The sequence below is a fragment of the Sceloporus undulatus genome, chromosome 5, assembly GCF_019175285.1.
Source record: "Sceloporus undulatus isolate JIND9_A2432 ecotype Alabama chromosome 5, SceUnd_v1.1, whole genome shotgun sequence".
In the NCBI taxonomy this organism is placed as follows: Eukaryota; Metazoa; Chordata; class Lepidosauria; order Squamata; family Phrynosomatidae; genus Sceloporus; species Sceloporus undulatus.
This window is the reverse complement of record NC_056526.1, coordinates 93072517-93090010: the sequence shown is the minus strand read 5'-3', so window position 1 is coordinate 93090010 and position 17494 is coordinate 93072517. Positions and strand designations below refer to the sequence as shown.

The 17494-nt window shown below is 40.0% G+C and overlaps 1 protein-coding gene across 5 annotated transcripts in view; it reads right to left on the bottom strand.

Annotated features, from left to right (window-relative positions):
* KCNIP4 (potassium voltage-gated channel interacting protein 4) overlaps positions 1-17494 on the bottom strand; it is a 421219-nt gene that overhangs the window by 41484 nt on the left and 362241 nt on the right. Inside the window, exon 2 of one of the 5 annotated variants that reach the window (XM_042468878.1) lies at positions 6753-6854. The exons of the other annotated variants lie outside the window; for them this stretch is intronic. Within the exon in view, the coding sequence (XP_042324812.1) occupies positions 6753-6854 (102 nt within the window). The remainder of the gene's footprint in view (positions 1-6752; positions 6855-17494) is intronic. 5 annotated transcript variants of the gene reach the window in all.

Below are 17494 nucleotides of genomic sequence, written 5' to 3'. Positions count from 1 at the left end.
TTTTTTTTGGCCATTTGGTTCCTAGCTCTTCTACCAAGTAGAGCTCTAAGGCTGTATGCATCTTTGGTTTCAGATTCCCAACAACCCCTCATAAAACTGCCTAACTGCCATGCACTACGTGACCATCCGGCTTAGTCCTCATGGCGGCATCCCCCCTATTCTCAAAGTGACTGTCTATCTATCTATCTATCTATCATCTATCTCTATCCATCCATCTACCTACCTACCTACCTACCTACCTACCTACCTATCCAAACCTCATGGCAGAATACACCCTGAATGCCTGACTGAAGGTGGATTCTGACATGTTCATAGTAAAACTAATTACTTTCTGAAAGTAACTATCAAAACTTGGGGGAAAGTCTGGAGACAGTCCCTCCCATTACAGAACACAAATCTCATTGTAGAACTCAAATTTTAGGGCCCTCTAATTTTGATATTTTTAAAAATGTCACAGAAACGATATATGTAAATGGATGTCATAAAAGTATACCCAATAGATCTGATAATATCCTATACATTTGTTTGCTCAGTCCTCCAGCTCAGTTGTTGTGTGCAGGCAGAGCACTGTGAAAGCTACCTTTCACTGCAGCTGGGCTGGCTGTTTTCATCCTTCTTCAGCATCCAGACCTCTCTTTAAGTACGTTTGGTGGAACGTTCTGCTCCACCAACTTCAAATAGGATCCAGTCCTGAGGCATTAGTAGTGGAGTGTAAATCTAATGTGGACTGCAATTTCAGAAAGTATATTAATAAGCTTCTCTAAGTTTAACTCATTATTATGCACAGCACAGCAAATATTAAGGTCTTCCACATTAAAAATTAAAGGCTTTTTAGAATCTGCACAATTCAAATATTTCTAATTTGCATTTGAAAATTAAATCCCCCTTGTCTTATTATAAAGTAAATGGCAAACACTGCTGTTCAATATTCAAGAGGCTAACAAATTTTAGTTTTCAAATCATGCTAAACAGCCCGTGAACACTTGCTAGAACCTGCCATGTAAGCTCAGTGTCAGAGGTAACATTTTTTCATATAGCAAGAAATTTATGGTCTGCTAATTTCTAACTTCAAAATTAGTTCAGGGCAGAACTAATTAAATGAAAGGGCTTCCAATTTGCATTGAACTAAACAGCTATTTGGTCATTTAGGATTCTGTGCCTCATGAGCACAGATTTCTAATTGATGCTACACAAGTCTAAGGAGCTTATTGCACAGCTTAAAGAAGCGGTTTGCCTCTCCTCAAATGAATTCTAATTTGGACTGCATCCTGATATTATCACAAGCGCTTTTGCTGACAACGCCGCCAGGCAGGTGCATCCCGGGTAACTTCCGGCTAGAATATGAGTTCAGAATCTGAGTTTCTGAACGTAATTCTTTTTATCTCATTGGCAGGTGATTCTGTTAAAGCCCTTGCTGATCTTTGGAATAGGGAAATGGTCAGGGCAGTGGACACAATGACTCCTTCCAATGGAGTGGAGTCAACTGAATTTCCTGTTTTACTGGGGAGCTCCTGGTTATGAAATGAATGGGATGGAGACCAGACTGAAATTGGTGGAAAATCAAGCAATAGAGAAAGTCTATTTGAAGCCCTATGCCAAGGAAAATGGGAAGCTAAATAAATAAATAAACTATTCCTTCTCTGCCACAACTGTATCTGCCAAACACCATCCACCAGAATTGCTGTGAGTGGACAAGGGTCTTCTACACCTTGGACCATGGGAAGAGAATCCATACTACTTGACAGCCAACCATGAACAATCTGCATAGCACTTTGTAGGCAGAATTGCTCATATCTATTTTGCCTTGAATGCTATAGTAGCTATAGACCCATGGATGTAGGTTTGGTCTCTGCTTGTCCAGTGAACATGGATACATTTCAATTTATACATCTTGAGGATATGGACAGGATCCTTGCAATGGTGAGACCCACTATGTGGAGGCTAGATTCTTGTCCTCCTTTGTTCATCAAAAGGTGATGAGTAGCCAAGTAGGTAAAGGGAGAGGCCACTGCTTCTTTACAGCAAGGAAAGTTTCCAGCATCCTTAAAGGAAACAATAATAAGACATCTGATGAAAAAGCCCTTTCTGAATCCCACTGTATTTGACAATTGCCTTCCACTTGCCAATATTCCATTTCTGGGCATGTGTGTGTGGTAACACCCTTGCACCACGAGTTTCTGAATGAGGTGGATTGCCTATATCCATTTCATTCTGTCTCCAGACCTGATTATAGAAAGAAGACAGATTTGGCCACCTTGGTGGACAACAATGTTAGGAACTGGACAGGAGAGTGTGTCCCTATTAGATCTGCTAAAATATCTTAGTGGCCTTTTATACCATCAAGCCTGGTATTATTCTGGTCTGCTTCCAAGAGATTGGACTGTTTTTCAGGTACCCTGGTCCCTTTTGGATGGGCAAGCTGAAGGGGGGTGCTGGGGAATTCCTATATGATGACTTGACCACTGGCTTTTTGGGGTTTTGAGGGCCAGTGCCAGTATGCTGATCCCTTCTTGTTAAATCCAAGTACATGTTTCAGATCTAAACCAGGAAACATATTCAGACTAACTGTCTTGGCCATGCAGCAAAATCCAAAATCCACAAAAGAATGATACTTTTACTGGTCAATCAAAATGCAGAAAATACATCATGCAAGCTTTCAAACCTTCACTGGCCTCTGCATTAGGTAAAGATGTTACAAATCATACAAGAGAAGAAAAGTGACAATGGGCCAGAATAGACCATTATAAAAAGCCCTCGAGAATCAGGCTGTTCTTATTCTATGTGAAGCTAACTGCCCCTTTCTTAGGCAGAAAAACATTGAATTTCTCAAGTCCCTGTGCTGTTATATTTGGAAAACCTTTTACATGTACCAGTTTCTGTTGTAAGTAAGGGATTGAATGAAGGCATACAAAGTGGAATTCAATCTGGACAAGACAATTTTCTTCTTGTCAGTCAGAAGACAGATCAGGGACTAGGGATTCAACCTGTGGTGGAGGGGTTACACTAAAGACGCTGGTTCCCAGTTTGGGTATATTCCAGGATATAGCTGAGTCTGGGTGCTCTGCAATAGCCTGGAGTGGGTTCGCATGGTTAATTATGGTGCACCGGCTGCGCCTGTTCTTGGACATTCCTGAATAGGCCATGGTGATACATTAATTAGTTATAGCTTTTTGCATGGTGTACAGGTTTGATCACTGGACTACTATGGACATCAGAGTTCGAATCCCATCTCAGCCATGGAAAATCACTGCGTGACCTTGGGTAAGTTATACCTTCTCAGCCTCAGAGGAAGGCAATGGCAAAGTCCCTCTGAATAAGTCTTGGCAAGGAAATACTGTGATAGGATTGCCATAAGGTAGACACAATTCAAAGTGTTGGTTATAATATATAAAACCCCAATATGGTTTGGATCCAAGCTTTCTAAAGGACCATATCCTCCCATATTAAGCCAACCTTGGCATGTGAAATTCAGGAGAAACCCTTCTTTTTTTAGCCCTGCATAGGTATTATCAGATGCAAACATGACTTTCTTGATGGTTTGGGAATTCCTTCACTAAGAAGGTTAGCATGGCTCCCTCATTGACATTCTGTAGCTAGATGAAGACTTCTTCTTTAAAAAAAAATTCTGATATTTGTATTAGTGTGATACACTGTTTTAATTTTTTGTTTTTTTAATAAATAAAATTTTATTTTTTCAAAAAGTCTATGTTTTTTAAAAATAGGTCTGTGAATGCTCTAGCTTATATGTGAGTGGGACAAAAGGAGTCCTATCCATTGGAATATAACACACTTTTACTCTACATGTGATGCAAGTTCAGCTTCTAGTTGTCTTGGCCTTAATAGTAAGGCAAAGAGCAAACTCTACCTGAAAGAACATTCTTTTTAACAGAACACTAGTACCTTGAACTTAATTAGCCTTTTCTCTTTTGAATTCTTCTATAATGTAATACTCACATTCCTAATACAAGTGTGCACATAAGCTGCTGAGATGGGTTTAAAACCTACAGGTCTATTAAATTATTGGTAAACTAGCAGTTCCTTTCCCTGTTTCTTTTTCTAAAAAATCATTAAAATGACCTTTGCTTTTTCATGTTCTGTGCTTTTACACAAGCAATGTCAGTCTTATTGCAGTTATCATGAAAGGTGAACATCTGCTACAAATGAAGCCCGAATCGATAATTTGGCAGGTTAGATATCTAGCAACACCTGTATGACAAATCTTGTCTTTGAGGCAAGGCTCTTGTTTAATGGCACATTATTATTATTATTATTAGTTTCTTATATCCTGGCTTTCTGCCAATATAGGGAGCCAAGGCAGCAAACCGCAGATTTAAAACAACACAATTAAAAAACAGTACAATATCAAAATGTATAAATATAAAATTTAAGAAAAAATTAAACCATTTTAAAAGTTAGAACAGTTATGAATTAAAATGGAATATGTTAAAAATACAAACCTTAACATTTAAATAGCACAACATTCCCAGCCTTATCAGTTTGTAAAGGCCTGCCAGCACAGGAATGTTTTTATCTGCCACTGGAAAAACAGCAGGGATGGCGCCATCCTGTCCTCTCCAGGGAGGGAGTTTCAAAGTTTGGGAGCAGCCACCGAGAAGGCCCTCTCTCTTATTACCACCAAACATGCTTGAGAGGGTGGTGGGACAGAGAGAAAGGCCTCTCCAGATGATCTTGGGCTTGTACAGGGAGTTATGGTCCTTCAAATAGCTTGGTCCCAAGCCGTATAGGGCTTTATAGGTCAAAACCAGCACTTTGAATTGTGCCCGGAAATGAACTGGCAGCCAATGGAGCTGTTGCAACAAGAGAGTTTATGCTGTCTGTGATCAGATCCAGTTAACAGCCTGGCTGTGGCTCATTGGACCAGCTGAAGTTTCTGAGCACTTTTCAAAGGCAACCCCATGTAGACCACATTACAGTAATCCAAACAGGATGTAACCAAGACATGTACCACAGTGGCCAGGTCTGACTTCTCCATGAACAGACACAGTTGGCATATGAGTTTTAGCTGTAAAATTTTTGGCACGTTTTTTATCTGAAGTCTAGACACTGAGGCTTTGCACCAGGAACACACACCACAGAAAACTCTGCTGTACAGTTCAGTGCAGGCTGGAGAACGCCTTCTCTTACACTCAGAAGCTGCAGACACGACAACATGCTGAGTAATCTCAAGGAGGCTTTTAATCCTTGTTCTGATATTTACAATATCCCACAACATCCGACAAAATGCTCCATTCACTTTATTAAACAACAACACCACCACACTGGGAATGGAAGCTCCTCCCTTATATGCATGTTCACTACTGGGGCTTTTAGCCCAAGCCCTTACAGCACAGTTTCAGGTTCTCTATGTGGCATGACTCTGCAATAATGGAGCCTGGTGGTGCCATGTCCTGCCTGTGTGTCATCACCTTCCTGTGACACAGTACCATTCAAACTGCTTGCTCATCATGGTTGCCACATGGTAACCTCTTGCCTATGTCCCATATTGCTGCATCTAAGACATTTTCCTCTGTATGCATTCATCCTGATAAAAACATTCCTGGCCACTGCTGACATCTGGGCTTCCAGGTTCAGCGTTGAATCCTGAAGTACCCCCAAACTACAAACCTTTCAGTTTTCAGGGGGAGTGTAACCCCATCTAACACCAGCTGAATTCCTATTCCCGGATCTGTCTTTCGACTGACCAGGAGCACCTCTGTCTTGTCTGGATTAAGCTTCAATTTATTTGCCCCCATCCTGTCCACTACAGCAGCCAGACACCAGTTTAGCAAAGGAACAGCTTCTTTGGAATTAGGTAGAAAAAAGTAATCGAGCTGGGTATCATCAGCATATAAGTGATACCTTACTCCAAAACTCCACTCAATCCCTCCCAGTGGTTTCATGTAGATGTTAAAAAGCATAGGGGACAGGACTGAACCCTGAGGGACCCCACAGGCCAATGGCAAAGGAGTCAAACAGGAATTCCCCAGCACCACCTTCTGAGAGTGCTCCTCCAAGAAAAAATGGAGCCACTGAAAAACAGTACATCCATGCCCAGAGAGGCGACCCAGAAGGATACCTAAAACACAGCTTGAAAACCAGGGATCCATTATTATTATTATTATTATTATTATTATTATTATTATTATTATTATTGCTTTATTTATATAGCACTGTAAATTTATCCAGTGCTTGGCTTCACAGAAAACTGTTGTTGTTGTTGTTGCTGCTGCTGCTGCTGCTGTTGTTGCTGTTGGTGTGTGCCTGCAGGTCAATTCTGACTTATCCCAATCTTAAGGCAAACATATCATGGGGTTTTCTTGGCAACATTTGTTCAGAGGCGATTTGCCCAAACCTTCCTCTGAGGCTGAGAGAGTGTGACTTGCCCAAGATCACCACTGGGTTTTCATGGTCAAGTGGAAATTCAAACCCTGGTCTCTCAATGTCCTCACTCAACGCTCAATTGCAATACCACACTGGCTAAAACACTACGAAGGCCATTTCTTATGCATCAAGCTCTGTTACAGACATCAGCACATATACATGATTTGCAGTTTTTTTATACAGCCCACCACTCCTCCCACCATCACCACCACCCCAAGGTTATACAACCAACATCCAACACAGTGTGACAATAGTAGGTTGTTTTCTCCTCAAATAAAGATACCAAAAACATCCCCTCCCCTATATACCTTGTGATGCATGCAAGTCTAAATTTCAAAGTTTAGCAAATGGGAAAAGGAGAAAAGACTTGCTTTGAATATCAGGAGATGTGGTTTTGGCAGCTGAACAGGGCAAGAGCTTCATAAGCCGCTCTTTAATGCTGTGTTTGGCACTGCTCTGGGTGTAGAGGAAACCTAGAAGATATATTGTCAGGGTTGTTAAATCGAAGAATCAGCTTGCATGCTACACACCAAACATCAGCACACGCGGCAGGAATGAGCACAAGGAACAACCAGGCAGACATTCCCAACAGAAGAACATTGAGAAGGACAACAAAATCTCTCTCTCTTTTACATTTATTTCATCACCAGGAGGCTGCTGTACCAATTCTTTCTCTATGTGGATCATTATGCATATTAAATAAGGAAAGGCAAATGCAGGCATTTTCCTAAGAACCAGATGTCTGAACATTTTTTGTTTGTTTTTGTTTTTACTACTAAGTGACAAAATATTGACATACACCTCCATAATTGCTTTAATTGCCTGGTGATTCAAATGTAAAACATTTTTAAAATCCACTTTGTTGTCCTCTATGTTTTGAAATCTGCTGCTGAGACGCATCAAACAATTTGCACATGCCATTTATTCGGGAACTGTGATAACCAGCTGGTGCTTCTGCCTTTCCTTGCAGCAGTTCTCTGGTTTTCTGTATCATTTCATAATAACAGTGGCACATTTTGATGGGGTTTTCACCTACAGAGTAAGCAAAGTCTTAATTTGACTATTCAGTTGTTAGAAAGACAAAAGGAATGTCATTGACACATCCAAGATTAACCAGATGAAGCATGAGAAAATTTTCCAATGTTATGTTAGCTTGAATTTATAAGGAAGGCAGCCTGCTAAAGGATTTCAAACCACTGTGATAATGGTACAAAAATAAACAACGGTTATGTTTTGACATAATTGTCACAGACAATTATGCAGTATTTTCCATTTGATCTCGCCTGTGCTTACTTTAGGAAGCCCTAGCTTATCTGACAAATTAGGAACAGGAATACTTCAGAAAGTGGAATCAGCTGAAAAGTGGAATCCAATGCTTTTTTTTTTTAGTTTGCAAATGTATTTTGGCCATCAAAAAACAAATAACTATATATCACTTTTGAATGCATGAAAAAGCTAAATACTGTAACAAACTATGTACCGACATATGCTCAAAAGTAAAATGAAAGGGATAAAAGCTTACCTTTAATATCCTGTATAGCAATACAGTACAGTGATACCATCAGAGACGCACTGTCTACAATCTCAAAAGCACTATGGACTGGACATAGCAGTACCATAGATCGAACATGAGAGGGGAGCAGCACTTGCTTTGGATACTGCACATGTGATCAGTTCAAAGTGAGGAAGAACTCCATAGGAAAAAGTGCTGACTCAAACCTGCTCTAGCCACACCTGCAAATTACACAGACAAATCTTTTAATTCAAGGAGGGTCCACTTTTTCCATAGGCAAGTCTTGTGACCAAGTGGACCAAGTGTAATTGAGAGCGCAGTCCCAAATAAACCTTAGAGGCAAAAACTAATGAAAGAGAGGAGCCCTCATAGAATTAATGGAACATCTGTAATTTGCAAGTGTTGAAAGAGTGAGTTGTTGAAAGAATGAGTCACTGAAAAACAGGGAGGATTTTCCTGTACCATATACAGTCGGTCCTTCTTATACATGGATTTCTTATACACGGATTCAAGCATACACGGTTTGAAAATATTCAAAAAATGTATAAATTTCAAATATCAAACCTTGATTTTCCATTTTTTATAAGGGACACCATTTTGCTATGTCATTATATTTAATGGGACTTGAGCATACACAGATTTTGTTATACACGGGGGATCTTGGAACCAAACCTCAGCGTATAACAAGGGTCCACTGTATCTGCAAACTGGAGAAAAGAGTCTATGCATCTGATAAAATAAATTTACCCCAAAAAGCATTATGCCATAATGAATGCATTACTCCTTAAAATACCACAGAATTCTTTGTTGGTCTAACTAAACTAAACCTCCTCCTACAAACTTATGGGGGCTTCCACCATGTTTGAGATTTCAAAAATGGCTTCTCCTGGGTCTAACTTGGCCAAGGTGTGTGTGTATGTGTGTAAAATGTGATGGAACAATACCTCCACCTCCAAGTAAACATTTTGGAGCATTTTTTAAAAAAGCAAAAAATGTTTTTTACCCCCTGGGGGGCCCGGGGGCCTCCATACATGGTGGAAATGCCTTATGTACCCCATAGAACGCATCTGGGGACATTCTGGATCTCTCTCTCTCTCGCTCTCTCTGTGTGTGTGTATTGACACAAAAACAGTGTGGTCAGTTAGTGTGGATGTCTGAAAGGAATGCGATCTCTTAGATCTGAAAGACTTGTATCACTTCACTGAGCCATTTGAAAATATAGGGCAAGGAACATGATTTGCAACTTTTGAGGTCCCATTACATGAATCTACAATACCACTGTGTACTGCATCTGAAAAAGTGGATCATAACAGCTCATGCTAAAATAAAACTCTGTTAGTCTTAAAGATGCTACCACATTCTTTTTCTCTCCCTCCTCTTTCCTCCTTTTTATGCTGCAAGAGGCTAACATCCTACTAAATCTCACCTTTCAGCTAGTAATATTGCCAAATTTTTTATTACCTTTTCCAGAATCCAGTGTTGTCCTGCTTATAATATTGTATTCTACCTTGAATTTACCATTTATCCTAAAACACCTTTTCACTTCAGCTTTTGAATTCTGTTCTTGTCTCTTTGGTATCCAGGATCTTCCAATGGCTACTGAATATACTCATGTACAAGTCTAGAAATTTTAGTCAAAAAATTGACCCCAAAAACCTGAGTCGACTTATCCACGAATCAATGTTAGTCCTGTACCTTAACTCTTATTAAAAAAGGAACCATCCCCTGTTGAAAGGCAAGAATGTAATTTATCCTGGAAGCACTAACCTCCCTCTACTTTCTCATCCATCCAGCCTTTAGGGTGAGCACAAACAGTCATGCCTGCTGGAATTTTGTATAGTGTGTCCTTCCCTTATGCGGGGATCTGTTCTGGACCCCCCGCGTAAGGGAAAAATGAGTATCCTTGAGCACCATTAAAAGTAATGGAGCTCGTGCACGCGGTGAACCACAGGTCGTGCCGCACAGGTTCGCAACCCTTTACTTCTTCCGGAGCGAGAGGAGTATTTCCAGTGCAGCTTCCAGCATATGCTGGAAGCCGTGTATGGTGTGCCTGCCTATAACACAAGCACGCTGTAAGTTCTTTGACATTGTTTTCCTTTGGCCCATCCTTTACATCTTTGTTAGATACCCCTAAGTTTTACCCTTGACTTATCCATGGGTCATATCAAAATCCATAATTCTGGCGCCAAAACCTGCCCTCGAAGTCGACTTATACTCAAGAATATATGGTATATAACTAGTATTAGGGACCCTGAGGAAATATAGTGTTCCTAAGATCCCTGACTCTTTAGTACAAGCTCAGGAGCCCTGCAAATTACACATCCAAGATCTTCTTGCTCTTGGGATGTTTGTGGTCATGCAGCCCAAGCCAGGAGCAACCCACTGAGCAGAGAGACATTCTCTGTTCCAGGATAAAATGCCCCTCTGCTCAGACCACAGGCTGCTAGAATTCAAACCCAAGAAACCCTGGGACATGTACTTTCCAGAAACCATAAATCTACACAAAATACTGAGATAATTTGAAATAAATTACATTTCCTGATGCCATGGATTCACCTGGGGCAGTGTTTCAGCAACCACAACAGGAAATGCATAGAAAAGCCTTCTTTCTATCTCCGGATACGTGGCATGGGAAGATGTAAACCAAGCTTCTAGTAGGATAGGAGGAGGCATTTGCATCAGATGTGACTCCAAATAATACCAACATGGGTTTCAAACATGGATATTAGGATAAAAATTTGAACACTTTTCTGTGTGTATTTTTAAATAGTTTTTTTAAACAGTTTCCTAGGCCAGGTTTTGAAGAGAGCTCAGGAAAGCGTGCCCATTACTTTCTTCAGGTGCTTACAAATTTAGTAATTTTTCACTGTAATCTCAGGTCATGTTTGGAAGCAAACCAATTTTATTGGTTAGCCAAAGGCCATTAATTGATTCTGGCAAGCAGAAAGCTTTGTTTTGATTTCTTGTCTGAAAGTATGAAGTTGCTCCCTGAACTCCATAAGAAATAGCCTGCAGAAGGATATAAATTTCAGAGATTAAAAATATCTTTATCTCTAGGCATCCACAGCCTGGAATTTTGGCGTTGTTGTTGTGTGCTTTCAAGTCCCTATTATGGGTTTTCTTGGCAAGATTTGTTCAGAGGAGGTTTGCCATTGCCTTTCCCTGAAGCTGAGAACATGCAACTTATCCAAGGTCACCCAATGGGTTTTGGGGCCCAGCAAGCAATCCAACTCTGATCTCCACTCAAACTACTATGCTATGCTGGTTTTCAATCTGGAAGTAGCTAGCTAGAAATAATAGCCATTTGTAATTAATTCATTTTTCTATTAACAAAGGTACAATTAAAAGTTAGAATTATTACTTAAAGGGGGAATACTTAATTCATTTTGTCTTGGAACCATAACCTTTATTTACTTTAATAGTTGCAAGATATGGTTTTACTAAATAGTAGAGAAGTGATATCACACTGTGCAAAAGCTGCCTCCTACAGTGTTTCATGCTACTGTCTTGTGCACTGGAGTAGCTACTAAGTAAATGAAGGGGAACACTAGAAATTGGATGGGGGGACTGCCAAGGAATACCGGCAGCTGCAGGTTATATTTCAGAGGAAGGCAATGGCAAATCACCCCTTAGTATTCCTTGCCAAAGAAAACCACACCCTGCAATATTTCCGAGATGAAAACTGGGATATGTGTACCCTAATAATATCAGACTGGGGTCAAAATGGTAAAAGTTATTAATGAGGAAGAATGCACAGGAGGTTAGGAGAGACTATAGCAGTTTGCTTTTGCCTCAGTCTAAAGGAAAGGGCAAGATCTTACCCCCCTCTCTTCTTCTTGCTGCTGAGTTAAGTGCAAACTCCTTTTCCACTTTGAACTCTGCATTAACTGAAGTAAGCTGAGTACAAAGCAGGAAAGCAGGAGGAAGAGAGAGAAAGTGGGACAGTTTAAAAAGCAGATGAAATAGTGGGATGGCAGGGATTAATTGGGGCTCTCCCTATCAAATTGAGGAAAGGTACACATAATCTTATGAAATTAACCAGGACATAATAGGTTGACAGGTGACCTGAAGGCATACGCATTGCATCAGATTAACAGAGGATATCAGCCAATTGCGTCTAGCATTGGGTTTTTGGTTTTTTTAGAGGAATAATTAAAAATATCTAATAAGTTTAATGCCAACTGACTCCAGTTGTGGCCTTGAAATCAGAACTATAACTAAGTACTTTTTTAAAAAAATAACTTTTCACGCTCTGATCTATCCTCTGACAGAACATACAGTCATCCTTCCATACCCACAGTACTTAATTCTACTTCTTAATCATGTGCTTCTTGCAATCTCTTACATAGAATTTTAATGTGCTACCTGAACTGTATCTTCTATAAACTTATGGCACCGTTTGCTTCTATATGGTTGCCTCCTTGCACTTCCGATCAAAAAGCACTGTGCAATTCTTCCAACTTTTCTCCCTGCTAAAATGCTCCCTCTGTGGGCTTTAGTTCTAGAGTGAGCTCTCCTGTGCCTGGTTTGTTTATTGTAAAGCCTGAAAGTTACATGTAATTAGGCCTTTCAAGAAATCTGACTCGCAAATCTCATGTTATCTTTGTAACTAAATTCCTACTTGTGAATATTAGAGTTCTGCTGTGGATGTCTTTAGATTAACTAGAGAAAAAAGCAAAAGAGGTGGAAACAAAAGTGCCTGACGCTGAAGTAGAAATTTGTATTTGGTAACATGACTGGGAGAGAGAATGGCAAATAAGGATGTCCCCAGTTGTAATTTCATCTGACGTTAGACAAGTGTTCTCTCTCTCAGTGTCATCTTACTGCATAGTGATAATATTGTTCTGCTTTCTAGGACTGTTGCATATGAAGCACCTCAAAATGACAGAGGTAAACTATTCTTGATATTTTTCATGAGAGGAACTAGAGAGTTGTTGAGAATGTGTGGCTGCTATCAAAAATAGTAATGCTATAGTTTCTCATTCATTTTTTCCAATGTTGAATAATATCATCATGATATCAACATTCAACAGTAACAATACAGTTGGTCCTCTGTATCCACAAATTCTACAATCATGGATTCAACCACTCACCATATTTTGAAAATATTTTAAAAAATAATTCCAAAAAGCAAACCCTGATTTTGCCATTTTATACAGCGGACTCCATTTTACTACCCCATTGTATATAATAAGACTTGAGCACATACAGATTTTGGTATCCACAGGATGTACTGGAACCAAACCCCAGTGACTAACAAGAGCTCATTGTATAAATAAAGCAATTATGAAATTCCATATAGGCAGACCGTGTTGATGTTTACCGCTAAAATGGATTCATCCAAAAAATTCCTTGCTTTTTCTGGGGATTTATATAGGACGTTCATCCTAAAATTGATAACGTAACATCATATCAAATTGACATAAATATGTTAGGATTACTCATTTCCTCTAAGTGTCTGGATTTCCTAGTCAACTGCTAAGTAACCAACGAAACATTCCAGACTCCATCCATCCAAAAGGTAAATCCTTCCAGTTTTCCATCATGCTGTTATCTCAAGTCTTGCAGAAATAAACAATAAACAGAATAACTCCTTATTCTGTAAGGAAGAGTTATCTTCCTGTAATTATGTAATATTACTGAAGCTCCACATTTGAGCATTGTTTGGTCAGTACATTTTTGCATGAACTATAGCTTCATTCCTATTCTCATTCATGAAAAGCCAGGGTTTCTGTAGATACTGATTTGTGGGTGAAAGCACCCATGGAGCTATGAGCATACTACTTTGCAACAGGCAGCCAATGAGGTGGGAGTTGGGATATTTGTAGTGCATGAGATCTTGCATCACAGGGTTTGTTTTTCTAGATATTCCTGAGAAGCAGTGATGTACTGTAAATGTTGGCATTTGCCAGCCTTAGACAACAAAAAAGCAGAAGCACTTTGAGTATTAGAGAGAAAGTAAAGTATTAAAAGTAAATGAGGGCATTTATCTTGAGGGAACGAGTTACAGTTCAGTCCAAGATTATGGATGTTCTATATTAATACCTACAGTTTAGAATAATAGTGCTAACTACTGGACATTTTTCATCTGTTCTTTTGTATCTACCAAGAATCAAAGACACCACTGCATTCAAATATCTTAAGATTATGGAGAGTGGGACCCAGTGGAGATAAAAATTGTATTAGCTATAGTGAAGATCTGGCTGGCTAGTTCTTTCACTGTATCACTTCAAAAGTGCTATCTCTCTGGGTTTGTGTGTAAACATACAGACACACATAGATGACATTTTGTGCTCCCTTTGCCTGCTCGCATTTCAGTTGTGGATAATTCAGCTTCCCCATTTATTTACTCAATAAAAAGAAACTGACCAGACTTCAAGTTTTACAATTTACAGTCCTATGCTGTCTCAATGTCATTGTTTTGAATTATGGAATCGTCTTCCTGAATCGTGTCTGTGAAAGAGGACTGGACAAAACAAGAGACACTGTGCCTTCTAAGAATCAATAAATATCATACAATCCATGGTGAATGAAGCAGGGAAGATGAAAATAAATGTTGATACAGATATAAATGTCAGAAAACTGGAATTTCTACAGTGGTCTCTTTGAGGAATTCTTCATAGTTTTTTTTAAACTATTCATACCTAGGATTTTATCAAAAAATGAATCTATAGAGAAATATGTGGGTTTTGCAAAAAATAAAAAAAATGGTGGTATGTGTGTGCGCATGCAGAAGACTTGTTTCCTGCACAACCAGCAACATTTTCCCACAAGAATTACTGCAAAGCTCTGTGCAAACACACTGCTTCTCATACAGAATATTGTTACATTTTTGAACACGACACAAGTTTTCTGTGCCAACCCTCCTCCATCGGGTTTTTTTTTTAAAACCAGCAATAAAAACAAAACCCTGTGCGTTTTACTGCAAATTGGCTTTCACAGGGGAAAGTGCAAATAGTCTTACAAACTGTGCAAGTGATTGGCGAGGTGTCTTGGTGTGTCAATTCATTGTTGGTTTTGTCAAAGATGAGAAAATATGCAAGAATTCTTTAAATCCCCAGTGAGCATTCATCTTAGTTTTACCTCTGATAAACAACTCAAAGGGCCTGTATGTACTAGCCCAAAGCCTAGGTTCCCCCTGGCCTTGCGTTGTCCTGTTTTGATGATGCAGGCCAATACCTCCAGGCCAGGATCAGGCACACTGGATGCAGGTCTGATGGTCCTGGTCTGATCCTAGCTCAAACAGCCTTAGAGTAGGTAAAAACGATCCACTGTTTCCCATGAAGTTTCTTGGAAACCCCACAGAAATACTGGGCAGACCAGATGGCCCTGCATGTACCTGACCTTTTTCTGCTACTGCCTCTACTGAGAAGACCCTCATTGTGGAGCCTGATGTGGAAAAAGCCATGTTAGATGCCATAATGTGGGTTTCCACTGTAGAGGTGATGGCGGAGGAAGACAAGAGACATGGGGCTCCTGGGCACTGGCATGGGGACTGACCTGGTTAAGGACTCCGGTCAGGATACCAAGAGCTTGACTTATCTTGTCAGCCTCTGCAGATTTCTGTAGTATCATAGCTCTGATAATGCTATTGCACCTTCAATAACAATAAAAAAATATGTTTGACAGAAAACCTGTCAAGACACTTTCACCTTCTCAAACCACTGACTGCATTTAGTATCAGTGGCATGTGAGTAAATAGTTGAACTGTCTGTAAGTTAATTACAGTAAGCTCTCAGTACTCACAGTTGATCCATTCTGGATCCCCCCACGGATACCAAAATGTATACATGCTCATGTCCCTTTGCCACTTCAGCCGCTGAAGCCTGTCTCACCATGGCTGGCAGCAGGGGGGCTTCCTCCTCTTCCTCCACTGCCTCTTTCTCCCTCTCCCTCTTTCCCCCTCTGCTCTCTCTTCCTCCCTCCTCCTTCCCTCCGTGGCCTCTTCCTCCTTCCACCTCTTCCTTCTCTTTCCCTCCACCATATTTTTTGCTGCCTCTCACCCTTTACCGCCTCTCACCAAATTTCCCTCCCCACTGCCTCTTCCTTCTCCACCTCTTCCTTCTCTGCCCACCCCCCCATGGGCTGGCCTCCCACAGATGCTGGAATATGGATCATCCAAGTATACAGAGGGCCTACTGTATTTGCAATTGTTGTTAATCATTCTTGCATTCTTGCAAATATTCATTTCTACTTAGACAAGGTAAGCAAACAGGTGGATGGAATCAGGAGCCAGGTTTCACTCTCACAACCTCGACCCCCAGGAGCCATACAAGCAGATCCAGTACAACAGATGTGAAGTCATGTTTTCAGTTTGTTTCTGATATATATTTTTTTACTGATTTCTTTTCCCCCTTACTAGTAAAGCTACATAGGCTTCTAGGGGCAAATAATTTCTGAGCTGCCATTTTTTGTATTGAAGGGAACTTTGTGCAATGAAATAAAATAAAATGAAAAAATTGGTCTGTGGGCTTTGGGGATGCCACACTTTTGCTTCAGCTGCATGGTGCTTCTCTTAGATGCAATCTACACTGTATAAATAATGCTGTTTGATACCACATTAACTGCTGTAGTGCCATCCTAGGGAATCCCTGGAATTGTAGTTTTACAAGGTCTTTTAGCCTTCTCCGTCAAAGAGTACTAGTACCTAGCAACACTGCAAATCCCAGGACTTGTAGGATGGAGCCACGGTAGTTAAAGTGGTGTCAAACTGCATTATTTCTATAGTGTAAATACAGCCTTAGTATCATCACCAGCATTGGCACTGCTTGTGCTGCATCGTAAGTTCCCCCAGTGAAAAAGACATTGTAGAAGGCCAATGGGGGGCCATTTGCCAAGGGTCCTCCTCAAGCTCACACCAACTGTGTATAACTCCTTGTACTGAATTTCTCACACTAAAATCCCTTATCAGAAAAGATGCACTTTGAACCTGTAATATTCTATGAGACCAGATATTCAATTTGCGTTAGCTTTGAAATGTAATCAAAAACTGTATCTTGCAGCCCATAAATTATGGTCATGAAACTGAACATCTAGCCTATCGCATATCTGAAATGCCCAAAGTTTAAATTCCTTCTTTTGTCCACAGTTTTAAAAAAATTAAAAGATTTTATTATAAAGGTAATTGGTATCATGTAATCGCAGCAAAACTGAAACCCATTCATGCTGCTACCTGAGTTCTGGAAATTGCTTTTAAAGGTCACCATTGTTCAAAAACATCCAGAAAGCATTTAATTGGTTTTACCTGGCTGCTTGTGAATGCCATTGCAAAAGCATGACAATATTAATTGAGAATAATAACAAAAATTATTGAGTCCTAATACATAGTAGGCCATAAAAACATTTGATTCCACTGGGATATTCAAAAAACAGGAGAAAATTTGCTTCTTATAAAGTTTGAGTGATTCAAGAAAAGTGAGGCTGCCACATATTAATAATGTAGCTCTGCATGTGAATCCAAGAGACTTTCCAGATACTATTTCCAGCCAACTAGAGGCAAATATTTTGGCTGGCAGTCTCAGAACATTAAGCAATGCCGGCAAATTAAGGAATAAAATTAAGAAATAAGAGGCAGATGTATGCTGACACCTGGCCTGTCCA